Source organism: Pyrus communis, chromosome 2 (genome assembly GCF_041283825.1).
Source record: "Pyrus communis isolate YQ-2024b chromosome 2, ASM4128382v1, whole genome shotgun sequence".
In the NCBI taxonomy this organism is placed as follows: Eukaryota; Viridiplantae; Streptophyta; class Magnoliopsida; order Rosales; family Rosaceae; genus Pyrus; species Pyrus communis.
In genome coordinates, this window is record NC_142566.1 from 4,668,312 (window position 1) to 4,682,308 (window position 13,997).

At 35.6% G+C, this 13,997-nt stretch overlaps 2 protein-coding genes across 6 annotated transcripts; both read left to right on the plus strand.

The window, feature by feature from the left end:
* The first annotated feature begins 1,000 nt into the window (after positions 1 to 1,000).
* Positions 1,001 to 7,293, plus strand: LOC137747521 (uncharacterized). Of its 5 annotated transcripts, XR_015954748.1 has the most exons (6): positions 1,038 to 1,339; positions 3,253 to 3,369; positions 3,907 to 4,163; positions 5,028 to 5,473; positions 6,470 to 6,818; positions 6,865 to 7,293. XR_015954748.1 is itself a non-coding variant. In XM_068487650.2 (5 exons), the coding sequence occupies exons 3-5, from the start codon at positions 3,947 to 3,949 to the stop codon at positions 6,725 to 6,727; spliced, it is 921 nt and encodes a 306-aa protein (XP_068343751.1). In that variant the 5' UTR covers positions 1,038 to 1,339; positions 3,253 to 3,369; positions 3,907 to 3,946; the 3' UTR covers positions 6,728 to 7,293. The 5 variants fall into 5 exon arrangements, 3 of the variants coding, with proteins under 3 accessions (XP_068343751.1, XP_068343750.1, XP_088538603.1); XR_015954740.1 differs by lacking the exon at positions 3,253 to 3,369 and having other exon boundaries at positions 1,001 to 1,339; XM_068487650.2 differs by having other exon boundaries at positions 6,470 to 7,293.
* A 2,355-nt stretch (positions 7,294 to 9,648) lies between these two features.
* On the plus strand, positions 9,649 to 12,961 carry LOC137746805 (dnaJ protein homolog). The gene is made up of 7 exons (XM_068486814.2): positions 9,649 to 9,803; positions 9,930 to 10,099; positions 10,572 to 10,737; positions 10,823 to 10,964; positions 11,055 to 11,331; positions 11,457 to 11,655; positions 12,465 to 12,961. The coding sequence occupies exons 2-7, from the start codon at positions 9,950 to 9,952 to the stop codon at positions 12,782 to 12,784; spliced, it is 1,254 nt and encodes a 417-aa protein (XP_068342915.1). The 5' UTR covers positions 9,649 to 9,803; positions 9,930 to 9,949; the 3' UTR covers positions 12,785 to 12,961.
* Positions 12,962 to 13,997: the final 1,036 nt, after the last annotated feature.

Here is a 13,997-nt window from a genome sequence, read left to right on the forward strand (position 1 = left end):
TTAAAAATTCGTCAAATTGTATTATGAGATATAGTCTATCGAACCGTGTCCTTGGCATGATAAAAATTTGGGATGGGCACTTAGAACTGAAACCGAAACACGAACCAAATCGAACACACCGAACGATTTGGTTTTGCGGTTTTGAAACAGATTTGGTTTTGAAACCGAACCGCAACATAGAAAACGGTTTGGTTTCGGTTTTGGTTTTGAAAACCGCACCGAAATCGAACCGCACCGCAAATATTAATAAATATTTAATTAAATGTCCATATTAGATTTCATGTTTTAATTGATTGTTTGTTAGAATCTATACACTTAGTATGTACTCAACCACACTAGAATATCATCATTCATCATTTTCTTTCGTTCATTAACTTGAAGGACCTTTGTTATTTTATACCACCATCACACACACATATATGTACAAGGGTGAACTAATCTTGTTATCAAGAGTCGAACAATGATCTAATGAAGCCCACTCATTTGAAGCATGATATCACATATTCTAGTATGAAAGTTTTGCTCACGTTTAATGAATTCAAATTTATTCAACTTGTTTTATGATAAACATTGTAAAGGACACCCTTTGTTACACAAACATGTTTTAACATCACAACTGCATGCAATGTGCTAAGTGTTTACATAACAAATGTCTTTTTCCTATTGCTATTGGGCTTATTAATATGTTAAATTGCAAATTGTATATTTTTTCTTAAAAACCAAACCGAAACCGTTTGAAACCGCATTGAATCGAACTGCAAAAAATTTCAATTTCGATTTTGGTTTCACTCAAAACTACATCAAACCAAATCGTGCCCACCCATAATAAAAATTTCTTCCGAATCTCCTGCTCTATCTATCCACTAAAAAAGTAAATAAGTAAATAAAGTTTTAAAGGGGTTCGCATTCCTGGAGGGGAGAAAGCTTCTGGAACAAAACTATGCGTTGTAGGAAAAGGGGTTAAAAAAAAAAAAAAAAAAAAAAATGGGAAACCGGTGGCATTGAAACGCTGAGTTGGTAGCTGGTTTAACCACACACCCAAAACTCATACCACCAGTGCACGTGAACTGGCAAAGCAAAGCAAATGAAGTTGTAACCACCAAAAATCTCCTCGTTAATTCGCCTTTCTTCTTCTTCTTCTTCTTCTTCTTGTTGAGAGGAAAGCGTTTCCATTTTACTCGTGCTCGTGCAGTGCAACGTGCTTCTCAATTTCAATGGCTGCGGCGCAAGAGTCATCGGATGCGGAGAGGAAGAGAGTGGTGGTGATTGGAGGCGGCGTCGGCGGCTCCGTCGTAGCCCATTCTCTCCAGTTCTGCGCTGATGTTGTCCTTGTTGATCAGTAAGCCATGCTTTTAAACCCATTACTTTACTTGTTTCCTATCATCCGACGATCATTGAGTAATACTTTAATCTTGTTTAAACTACGGGGAGGGAATTCGAACTTGAGTGCAGAGAGAGGAGTAGCCATGCTAGGTAGGTTTTTTTTTAATTGAATTTATCACTGTTTTTTGTTTTTTTTTTTTTAAATTTTTATCAATTGCCTTGAATTTGCTATGCTATGCTGTGTTATGCGGCAGAATATGGTCACAGAATTTGATTTTGCAATTGGATTGGTTTTCTGTGTATTTAGAGAAAATGATAACCTTATGAGCCGACAGAAAGCTAACTTTTAATTTAACAGAGGTCCGTTCTCTATGCACACTTCACTCAAAGCCCCGGCTATCTGCACCGAGAAACTAAAATAAAGAGCCTTTGTGTAACTTTTATTATGGTGTTGTTTGATGTAGGAATATTAGTAAGAAAAAGAGTGGTATTGCTTTTATTTTCATGGTTCTTTGGGCTAATGTAAATCATGTATGAATGCTAACTCATATTTATCGGACAATCCTACAAAGCTAGCGATTCATGATTTCTTAAGATGATGTACTGGTGAAGGATGTATTGGGATAATGTAAATCATGAATTTTGAAAGATGTTTCTAAATGATGTGCTCCTCTAGTTTCTGTGTTGTTGGGTTCCGTAGATAGTTATCTTAGAAAAGTCAATTGCAAGGATACCTTCTACGGTAAGAATTCACTATAGAGACCATCAGGGGGTGCAAGTGCAACCCTACTGCTGCATGAATATAAGATGAAGAAACTGAAAACAAAGACAATTTACAGCCCGGATTTTGAGCATAGTATAGACTCCATTCTGTTTTTGGACGAAGGGCAGGCAGTGGGGGGTTTAGTTTTGACAAGACTGCATACCAAACACAGCTAATTCACATGAACAGGAGGTGCTTGATGTCAAGCAACAGTTCTTTTCTGTCCTGATAGCACCGATTTGAATGAAATATGTATGGAATTGATTTCAGATTGAAAGTAAAAGTTATGGAAATGCCTTTTCTCTGAAGATGAATAAGCAGTGATTCTGCGGAAAAAGGAGACGGTTTGCAAATATGCAATGAGTTAGAATTACCTTAAGGCTTATTATTTAGCTGAATGACGGTAGAATAAAGGATTCAGATGTTTGAATTGAGGAGGCTATGGCTCATGATTATTGGAAGAAGTAGTCTGAAATGGTGAAATATACTACGGGTACTGATCTAAGTCATCGTGATTTCTGTGGTTGCTCTTGCTGTCTTTTGTGGATGCATTTGTGCCCCAACGATCTTGGTTTGTACCTTTTGAACCAATGATATTTTAAATTTATGTGTGGGAAACCAAATATTCGACATGTGATGTGGTGGCTCCTGGCAAGTTTCAACTGGTTAGTTAGCCTTCATATATCATTCGTTAACTTAATCATGCCTTTGTAAACTTTCCTAAGGTTAGATGAATATTTAGGTTTTTCTAATAATTTGAAAAAATGAAATGATGCTCAGCTGCTGAGGTATATTAACACCATTCAAGGTTTAAATGGATGAGCAGAGATTTATTGCAAATAAGTATCTTCATGATTTTCAGGCTTTCTAAGATAGTAATCAATGAATTTAGCTCAAACACCAATTGAAGAGTTTGAGAAAGAAGTTTTGTCATAGATGTAAGTGTAGAAAGGGAAGAAAACTAGGTGTACCATCAACCATCAAGGGCCTATTTAGTAATAGTTTTCATCAGGAGTGTACAAGAAACGCCAACGGACTTCGTTTCATTCTTTTATCATATTATTACTTTTTTGTTTAATTTTTTTTAAGATAAAAGTATTTACAATTTTTTGTTCTATTTGTTTTATGAATTTTTCAATTGTTTGATCAATGATCATTTATAACAGGCAGCGCAAGGCTTTTTGGGTGTACTTGTCTATTAATTACTCCAGTGGAGATAGTAAACATGATAGATGACAAGAAGGAAGTGGTGTCACTGATGACCTGTTTAAATGTTTTGAATGGTAAAATGCATTACTTTGTCATGCAACTGTTGAGTAAGGCAGTTTTTTCCAGTTTGTATTGGCACATGTTTATGCCGCAACATGAAGTAAAAATACTATGTAACCATGTACTCTCTCTCTCTCTCTCTCTCTCTCTCCCCCATCATCTGACCATGCTAAATACCTCTTCTCATACCTTATTAAATTGGAATGTTAAAGACACCTACCATTTCCCTACCTACATGCAACAACCAAGACCTGTCATGGTCCCCTTGATTTGAGTTTTATTACATGTCCACATCTTATTTATGATTAAGATGATGTGTTTTCTCTGGTTTTAGGTGTCCTTCTTTGTATCTGATCAATGCTCTCTTCCAATTTCTCCTGTAGATTACTTATTTGTAAACAAGAATCATGGTTTCTTTTGCGTCATTTCTGGTTTCCAGTCCACTTATTCCTCAGTATGCATAATTTAGTATCAATACAACTATGATTATTGACGTATCAAGTTATTTTATTCTTTGTTCCTTTTTAATGAAATTTTTGTTTACACCTCAGGAAGGAGTATTTCGAGATCCCATGGGGAAGCTTGAGGGCAATGGTGGAGCCATCATTTGCCAAAAGATCCATCATTAATCACTGCAATTATCTTCCAAATGTGCGGATTGTTGCATCTACTGCAGCTAACATCACAGACCGTGAAGTATTGACTACAGATGGCCGTTTGCTTGTATATGATTACCTTGTTATAGCCACTGGTCACAAGGACTCTGTTCCAAAAACCAGAGTTGCGAGGCTCAGTCAGTACCAGGCAGGTAATACATAAAGATTCATAAGTATCACTGCATTTGTGGGCTTGTGGTCAGTTTTTATGATAGCTATTGCATTTAGTACTTCACCCACTTCCAAATTAAACTTAACATATAAATCCACATAACTCATGTAAGAAATCTCATACGTTTACTTTTTTTTCTCTGAGATTGCATTTGTGGACTTTTAACCGCTCTACCAGTAGTAGTTGAAATGATTTAGTCCCACTCAGCCTACCCGAGTAAGTGTTAAGAAGCTTTAATACTTAACGTGTTTCACTTAATTTAGGTTATGGGATTTAGGAGTTAGGATTGTAGTTTGTTGAGTTTTTATTTTTTTTATTTTTGTGAATTGTTTGAGTCTTTGAAGTATTCTCATTATATTAGGATTTTACTTAAGTAGTTTCTGTTGTACATACTTGCATTGCATGTTTGTTTCTTACTTATGTTGTATGCTTTTTGTGCATTTTTGAGGGAAGGCTCCTTATGTCTCCACAAACCCCAGCCCCCCCCTCCCAAAACAAAAAAAAAAAGAAAAAAAAAACTAGGTATACATTTGTTACTTATTAATGAAATATACTCTTGCTGTTGAGTTTTGTTCATAATGATTTCATTTATCCCGAATATGTTTTGATATGTATATTTTGATCGATGATATGAGAAACAATATTAGGAGGCTCCTTTAATAGGTTACGTAGCTTAGAGCTATAGCACACCCAAGAAAAAATCCTGGCTCTGTCCTAAAAAGGAAAAGGAAAATAATGAAAATAGAATTTTAATTTTAATTTCGTGAAGGTGCTCCAACAAGGCTACAATACTTAACGCTGACTTCTATATCTTAATTGTTCACCATTCTGTTTCTGTGTCCAGAGTTTGAAAAGATCAATTCTGCTGAATCAATCCTGATTGTTGGAGGGGGTCCTACTGGTGTTGAACTTGCCGGTGAAATTGCCACTGATTTTCCAGAAAAGAAGGTGACACTTGTGCACAGGGGGTCAAGGCTACTAGAATTCATTGGCTTGAAGGCTTCCCAAAAGGCACTTGATTGGTTAATATCAAAAAATGTTGAAGTTCTTTTGAATGAGTCCGTTAATTTGAACAATGTATCTGATGGTGCATTTCAAACATCTTCTGGAGAAGTTATCGCAGCTGATTGCCACTTTGTGTGCACGGCTAAACCAATGGGTTCGTCATGGCTTAGGGAGAGTATTTTACAGAATGACTTGGATATGCAAGGAAGATTGATGGTTGATAGAAACATGAGGGTTCGTGGTCATAAAAATATCTTTGCAGTAGGAGATATAACCGATGTTAAGGTCAGCCAAACCTATCTTTCTCTTGTGTTTTTAGTATTTTTTATTTTTTGCTTTTTGCTTTTGGCAGTCAATATTTAGTAAGAAACTCCTTGTTTGAGGCATGTGGACCTGATATGTTCTACCCATGGACAAATAGGTGGTGGTAGTCGAATTCGAGGATCCTAAAGTTAAAAAGTGCAAATCTGGAATGTAACTACTGACTAGGTCATGGTTAGTGGTTAGTATACAAGTTGTAATTGTAAGTAACTATTGAGGGGCTGGATAAATATGGGAAAAAATTCAGGGTTTGATTCACATAAAATGCTAGGGGCCTAAAAACACCTGAGCTAATTATAAAACCGAAAAATTATAGAGTTAATTAACTGTTTGATGGTAGAGGCAGAACTGCAATCATGATTTTGCTTTTCTCATAGTTTAACAAGTTTTGGAATATTATGAGGCCTGAACTTTGTTCGATATTTCTATTTCGTGAAACAATGCACAAAACTTCTAGTCTTGTGGTTAATAAGCAGCAAAATTATCAATTTATAAATAAGCAAAATTATCAGTTTATAAATAACTTCAGACAAGAAAAAAATAGGATGATTGATAAATGGGGAGTTTTCAGTATGATACAGTGTTTTGTAGAGAATATCACCAGTAAGTAGCTCTTATTTTGAGAAACCTCATACTAAAGTGAAAAGATAATTTAGAAACCACAAAGATCGGTTTTTAACAAGAACAAAATGTCGAACAGACTACAGACCCCAGTGCAATATGACAGCTCTGATTTAGATTTTGCTTATACTCGGTAATATTGACTTTGTATTTTTGTGAGGGTTCAATGTCATTTTGGCGAGAAGTAACAGCCGTATGAGTTATGAGTCCGGTGAAAAAGTTGGGTCAACCTTTGCTGCGATTTTGTTGTTCGTCATTTTCACTATCAATGTCTACAAATTTTCATATATTAAAAAAAAAAATCTGTCTTAAACTAATGAAAACAATCTATTAAAACAGGAGATCAAACAAGGATATTTAGCACAAAGACATGCTGAAGTGACTGCCGAGAACCTGAAGCTATTGTTGAGAGGACGAAATGAAAGCAAGATGGCTACATATAAGCCTGGTTTAGAAATGGCACTTGTTTCACTTGGGAGGAATGAGGGAATTGCTCAGTTCCCATTAGTGACGATTAGTGGTTGCATCCCAGGCATGATCAAATCCGGGGACTTATTTGTAGGAAAGACAAGGAAACGTCTTGGGCTGAAACCTTGATAAACATGGAATCATTTTGGATGGTTTGGCAGGTTATTCAGGATATCAAACTCATCCTCCCCAGTTATTTCATTTAGAGCAGAATCGTGCAGTGGTACATTAACCAAGTTCGGGCGCTTGGTTATTGCAAACAAAAGTGGTGGTGTTCTTTTCCCCGTCCTTAGTGTTTGCTATCAAGCCTTGCAGGAGTGCTGGACTTCCCCATCTTATGCAGGTTCATGTGTGTTTCTTTTAGCCAAAAGAAAAAAGGAAAGGGAATTCCAAGTTCATATTCTGCAGAAACGCAAGTCGGGTGGTGGAAGTTAGATGCTCCAGGTTCCCGCAGCTTTCAGGTACGTGACCAAATTGTACGTCGCGGGGCATCTGTAATATTGATGTTTTTAGTAATTATGCAACTGAAGAGTTTCTAATTCTGATTAAACAAGGTAGAGTGCCATTCAAATTTTCCTCTTGCAGTCTCGCCAGCTGCTGCGATAATTTGTTGTTCTCCATGGACAAAACAATGCTGTTGAAGCTGTTGAGCAATTTTAATAGCCAACTCCGACTCCGAAGTATGTTTGATGAAACTAGATCTCAATCAGCTTTCATGTTGAAAGTTTTTGCTTAAATAGAATACGGTATTACACACTTAGGGCTTATTTGGTATTCTACTTGAATCCAACTTTTTAGACTCAAAACAACTTTTTAAGTTTTACAGCTTCAATACTTGTTTGGTAGAATTGTTTTCAAAAACTGAATTCAAAATTAACTTGAAAATTAACCTACTTATAGAAAGCACATAAAGTGAGTTTTTAGAGTTTTTTTTTTTTTTTTTTTTTTAAAGAATTTTTAGGGCATGTTTGGTATCCTATTTGAAATTTTTTTTTATCATTTATCAAAACATTTCTTAAAAACATTTCTTGAAAACAATTTTCTTTAAAACTTAAAAACTTGATTGATTTGCGATTTAAAATTTTTAAATTTTACGACTTAAACTAGACAAAAAGATCTAAACAGAAGGGGTCGCAGAAGAGGGAGAAAGAGGGGAGAGGAGGAAAGAAAATAAAAGATGATTGAAGGAAATAGAAAGAAGAGAGACGATTAGACGAGATAGAGAGGAATATGAGTGAGAGAAAGAACCGAGAGAATGAAGAGAGCGGATTGAAGGAGAGACGAGAAAGGTAAAAAAATAAAGGGAGAGAGAAAGAAGAAAAGAAAGAGATAGATTTGGAGTGAGATGAGAGTAGGAAGAGAAAAGAAAGGAGTGCGTTTAAGTTTAAAAACTTTAAAAACTCACTTTTTTATGTTTTTAAAGAATAAATTATATTTTTTAGTTTGTTCAATTTTTTAAAATAGTTTTATCAAACAAGTTTTTAAGATCTAAACCTTGAAAATTATTTTTAAGTTTAAAAGTTTGATTCAAGGAGAGTATCAAACAGATCCTTAAACTTCAATTCCACTATTTTTTTTCTCTCTTCTCCTCTCACTCCCCATTTTTCCCTCTATGCTATCTGACTCTTTCCTCCCTTCCAGATCTCTCACCTATTCATGTCTCCTCTTTCTCTCTCCTCCCTTCCTCCCCTAAATCTCTCTCCTTTCTTTTTCCTTCCTCCCCCGAAATCTCTCTCATACTTTCCTCTCCTCTGCTCTTTCTCTCTCACCTCCCCTCCTCTCCCTATCTCACATATTTATCTCTCCTCTCTCCTCCGGCCCTCCAATTGAGTTGTTGTACGATAATTTTCTTTTCATTTTAATTATTAAAATTTATAAATAATTTTAAATTTCATACCAAACAAGTTTTTGAATTTTAAATAAAATTGTTCTTAAAACATGTTCTAAAGAAATATTTTGAGAAACTATGATTTTTTTTTTTTTAATACGATAGCCAACATGATGACGAAGTACACGGTTGAAATAGGGGTCGATAACTATGGAGTGAATCTGTCAGAGCCTGGAACATCATTCATGCAAAATGTGTTATTCTTGTCAGATGGAGTTTGGTCGCATAAATCAAGTACTTTGAAGACATGATTTCAAATTCAATATTTTGTAGCCCTCGGTTGCATGAACATTCAATTAATTCTAGAGACTTCTAAAGTAGTGAAAATCGAGCTTGTTAAGGTCGATATTTTGATGAGGGAACAAGGTCGCGGTTAGTGTTATGGAAAGATAAAAAAACGTATGTAAACATAAAAAATTTGAACATTCTTGTTCAAGACATGATTTTGTTTGATTAAGAACTTTGGGTTTCAACATGAGTGATATATCTTAGAAAACTTCACATTGTTATGGCATCTCTCGAAACTATAAGTTCGACATTTAGTATGAACTTTAAGTGCATTGTATCTGCATTCTCAAAAGCAATACAAAATCCAATATTTGCAATTGAATTGAATAATCGAAATATAAATCAAGGCAAGATATATAATTCGAACAACATAAAATTAGAGTTCGTGCTTCATTGTGAATATTCATGCAATCAAGAACTGGAAAATATTGAAATTGAAACCATGTTTAAAAGTATTTGATTGATGCTACCAAACTCTGCTTTTTATTGGACCTCTCTAAATTCAAAACTTGGCATTTGGGGATGCTGATAACATATTATAAACTAAAAAGTTTGAGAATAAGAGGAACGACAATAGGGAGAAAGAGAAATGCAAGAAGATTTCTAGGTTGTCTTTATTTATACTAGTTTATGAAAAAAATACTTGTTGCCCAAATAATACATTAACACACAAAGTAAATCTCTACTTCTGATTTACATAACACTATTCTTTTTTAATACTAAAACAATTTTCTTTAAAAAAAAAAAAAAAAACAATATTCCGCAAACAGATAAAAAAAGGTAAAGGGTAAAGGGTTAAAAACAAAAAGATAAATTCTAGATCCTTCCTTATCCGCATGCGAAATGTCAATACTAACCCTCAGCGACCACCCTGTTGACAATCAATCGCAGCCGTCCATTCCCTCGCTTTAATATACAGATCCCTGAGCCAACACTCCTCTCTCTCTCGCCCTCTCGCCCTCTCGCCCTCTCTCGTTCGTCTCTGCTCATTCTGACGACATACCTCCAATTAATCGAATTTCGAAATCGGTTAGTTCTCTATCATCTTTCTCTGTATCAATTTCAAAACCGATTTCTGGGATTTGGGTTTTATTTGTTCTTATTTTTTGAAATTTAATGGTGTTTTTTATCATTTATTTTTTAATTATTTAACAGATTAAGGCTAACAAGTGAGAATGTTTGGGAGAGCTCCAAAGAAAAGCGATAACAGCAAATATTATGAGATCCTTGGAGTTTCAAAGACCGCTTCGCAGGACGATCTAAAGAAGGCTTATAGAAAAGCCGCCATCAAGAACCACCCTGATAAGGGCGGCGATCCTGAGAAGGTTTTACTTTCTTTTTCCTAATATTAATATTCTCTTGGTTTATTAATTCAGCAGCTTCTTGATTTATCAAATCTATGGTTTCGTTGAGATCTAGCAAATTTTTATTTTTATTTTTATTTTTATTTTTTATTTTTTTATTTTTAGCTTTGAGTATATTGGGGATTTCTGGGTTTTTTATTTTTTTTATTTTTTATTGTTGTTTACTGCAATTGAAAATTTAAATTATTGAAATTTATAATTCATCTGAATCGTTTTTGATAAATCAGAGGTATCACATAAAGCAGTTAACATGGTGAAACTATATATTGGGTTTTCTTCAATCTTTCTTATATGTTTGTGTTCGGACACTACGAGTTATAGTCCGACCCGAGGGGGTGCTTGTGCTGGAATTTCATTGTCATCAAATAAAACTTAATGGTAGTTTCTTGTTATGTTGATTTTCTGACCGTTTTGATACCGGTTTGGAATTTAGTTTAAAGAGTTGGCCCAAGCATATGAGGTTCTGAGTGATCCAGAGAAACGTGAGATATATGACCAATATGGCGAGGATGCCCTCAAGGAAGGAATGGGTGGCGGAGGTGGCGGCCATGACCCATTTGATATTTTCCAATCCTTCTTTGGTGGAAACCCATTCGGTGGTGAGGCATTTTCCCTGTTTTTATCTGAGCTCCGTGTTTGTACTTTGTGTAAATTGGAATTAAGTGTTTTGATGCTATGTCCCAGGTGGTGGAAGCAGCAGAGGCCGAAGGCAGAGAAGGGGAGAGGATGTGATCCATCCACTTAAGGTTTCTTTGGAAGATCTCTACAATGGAACGTCCAAAAAGCTTTCTCTCGCGCGCAACAAAATCTGCACCAAATGCAAGGGGTTAGTGTTTTAATATGAGTTGAATGTTATCCGAAATTTACTTTAGTGCTCTATGGTTCTGATATGGAGATGGTATTTGACATGATTCAGTAAAGGGTCGAAGTCAGGTGCCTCAATGAAATGTCCTGGCTGCCAAGGTTCTGGAATGAAAGTATCTATTAGACATCTTGGCCCCTCGATGATCCAGCAAATGCAACATCCTTGCACTGAGTGCAAGGGTACTGGTGAGACCATTAATGACAAGGATCGCTGCACACAATGTAAGGGTGAGAAGGTTGTTCAGGAAAAGAAAGTCTTAGAAGTAATTGTGGAGAAGGGCATGCAAAATGGGCAGAAGATTACATTCCCTGGTGAAGCTGATGAAGCGGTAGGTTTACATGCTTTCACTTTGAACTTTGAAGGTTCGTTATTTGTAACCTCTTTATGTCAGTTGTCTTTGGTACATTTATTGATCCATGCTATTTTGTCTTCCTTTTTTTATTCATTCTGCAGCCAGACACCATCACAGGCGATATTGTCTTTGTCCTACAACAAAAGGAGCACCCTAAATTTAAGAGGAAGGGTGATGATCTCTTCTTTGAACATACCTTGTCACTTGTGGAGTCACTCTGCGGCTTCCAATTTGTATTGACACATTTAGATGGAAGACAGCTCCTCATTAAATCCCAACCTGGAGAAGTTGTAAAGCCTGGTAAGTTTCATTATTACTGTACTCATTTTGAATAGTTGCTTTGTGCATTTGGTTAGTTCCTGATGTTATGAGTCATTATCAAATTCATTCTTGGAATTTTTTTATTATGCTACCTTTATTAGGGTCGGTCAAATAAATGTGTAGGCCATAGTCACTTGAACCAATGATGATGATTTGGATTGGTGTTTTATGGGTTATTGACAAACAAAATGAAGTTTTGGGCGAAAAAGAAAAAGAAAACAGACAACCGAAAAATACATGAACAGAAAACAAACATATATGATGAGGATTCAAGGTTAGTGTAGACACAAAGGGAGTGAGAAGGTAATATGTTTTAAATTTAACGGAGAGTGAGAAAATGGAGCAGGTGGGAGTAACATCACATCTATTTGCCTTTTAAATTTAAAACATACTACCCTTTCACTCCCTTTATGCCTATAATTGCACCTACATTCTCTCTCTCTCTCTCTCTCTCTCTCTCTCTCTCTCTCTCTCTCTCTCGTAGTTAGTGACTGGAAGAAGACAGAGTTGCTTGTGGTCATGTGTTTGGTTTAGTATGGTGCAATTATCATAACTATACTAATGGACGAAATGATATTTGCAACCTGTCCCTGCAGTCCCTGCAATCGTAATATTCAGTTCAGTTACGAAATGCATAGCAGTGAAAGTTAGTGCATTAGTTTTTGGGCTGTATTGTGATAAAAGTTTTTGATTGAGAATTCTAGGCTTTCATCCTAACAAATGGACGTTGCATCAGAATATTTTTTAGTTCCACTGATTTAATTTTTTTTTTCACTGGTGTCTATCAGATCAATTCAAGGCTATAAATGATGAAGGCATGTCAATGTACCAGAGGCCATTCATGAAAGGTAAGTTATATATTCACTTCACAGTGGAGTTCCCTGAGTCACTGAATCCAGAACAGTGCAAGGCTCTGGAGGCTGTCCTCCCCCCCAAGACTTCGGCTCAGCTGACCGACATGGAGTTGGATGAATGTGAGGAGACTACGCTGCATGATGTAAACATAGAGGAGGAAATGCGTCGAAAGCAAGCACATGCACACGAGGCGTATGACGATGATGAGGACATGCATGGTGGTGCCCAGAGGGTTCAGTGTGCTCAGCAATGATTAGATAGGCTTTATGAAGGTATTCGAGAAAAATAAAAGTTATCGGCATTGTGGTATGTTGGTGGAGTTTCCTAGTGTTTATTTGTGGTTTGGTTTGGTTTGTGAATCGTAACTTTTCGAGAACAATAGCTACCAAGGAGATGGTTTCTTATATTCTATATAATGTTAATTGTTGAATGCTAAGAATTTATATTCTGCTGCTTTAGGATGTTTGAAAGAGGTGATATGTCTTTGGCCCGTGGGGGCTTGAGCTTATAACCATAATCCCATTTGCAACTTGGTTTGGTGATTAGCTACCCGGAAGTGAATGGGGACCGTTGCTAATCTGAGGGTTTAGGGGCGCTCTTTGTGCATCTTTACCCCAAGTGAACAAATCAATACCACGAAGTCGCGAATTGTGCACGTTTGCTTTAGATGATTTTTTGTGGTTGGGTGGTTTTGAGGTTTGCATATGAAGTATTTCGGATAGGATGGCTTATATCTTGTTTTAGGAAAACTAATAAAAAGGGTTTGAAAATTTTGAGTTTTAATGATAAGAACAAAATAAAGGGTAAAGTGAATTGTACTAGAATTGATTTTTTAATGTAAAAATGTGGTTTTTCGTTAAAGTGAACAATACCGTGGGTTTTTTGTTAAAATTTCCTATTGTTTTTTATTTTGGGTTTATATTTTGTGGAAAAGATCCGCTATCATTTTTTGTTTATAGGTGAATTAGGCCAATTTGGATTGGAAAGATTCTCAGAATGGGCTGATCATGTTTTCTTTTTATCGTAACGAGTACTTTCCAAGTGTAAAGTTTACGTTGAGCCAGTACATGGATGTCTCGCAAATGAAATGAACTCTAGAAACAAAATGAAATGACTCTAAAAACAAAATTGTAATTCTTATATTGGTTTATATAATAATATTGTTGCCACAAAACTTTCTGTTTATTGAATAATTTATTTCTAAAAAGCCTCAAAAGTCACAGGTTAGAATTAGAGTTGTCAAAAATGAGTTGGGATGTTTTTAGACTGAAGCAAAATAGATGTGTAAAAAATAAAAGGTCCAAAATACTTTTTAAGTTAACATTTCTTTCATGAGGTGGGTTGAGATTAAAAGAACTAAAAATGTTGGTTAAGGAATGAAGTGAGACGAAATTAATTTCAAAAAATAAAGTGAAATTAAATGACAGTTTCAGAAGCCATTTCAATTAATAAGCTGTAAAAAAGAA

Bases quoted from the DNA above. Each gene is read 5' to 3' on its own strand.
- LOC137746805 (XM_068486814.2), top strand. From the start codon at position 9,950: ATGTTTGGGAGAGCTCCAAAGAAAAGCGATAACAGCAAATATTATGAG. The intron at 10,738-10,822 runs GTGAGGCATTTT...GCTATGTCCCAG, and splicing joins TGGTGGAAACCCATTCGGTG to GTGGTGGAAGCAGCAGAGGC. The intron at 11,656-12,464 runs GTAAGTTTCATT...GGTGTCTATCAG, and splicing joins TGGAGAAGTTGTAAAGCCTG to ATCAATTCAAGGCTATAAAT.
- LOC137747521 (XM_068487649.2), top strand. From the start codon at position 1,215: ATGGCTGCGGCGCAAGAGTCATCGGATGCGGAGAGGAAGAGAGTGGTG. The intron at 1,340-3,906 runs GTAAGCCATGCT...TTTACACCTCAG, and splicing joins GATGTTGTCCTTGTTGATCA to GAAGGAGTATTTCGAGATCC. The intron at 4,164-5,027 runs GTAATACATAAA...TTCTGTGTCCAG, and splicing joins GCTCAGTCAGTACCAGGCAG to AGTTTGAAAAGATCAATTCT.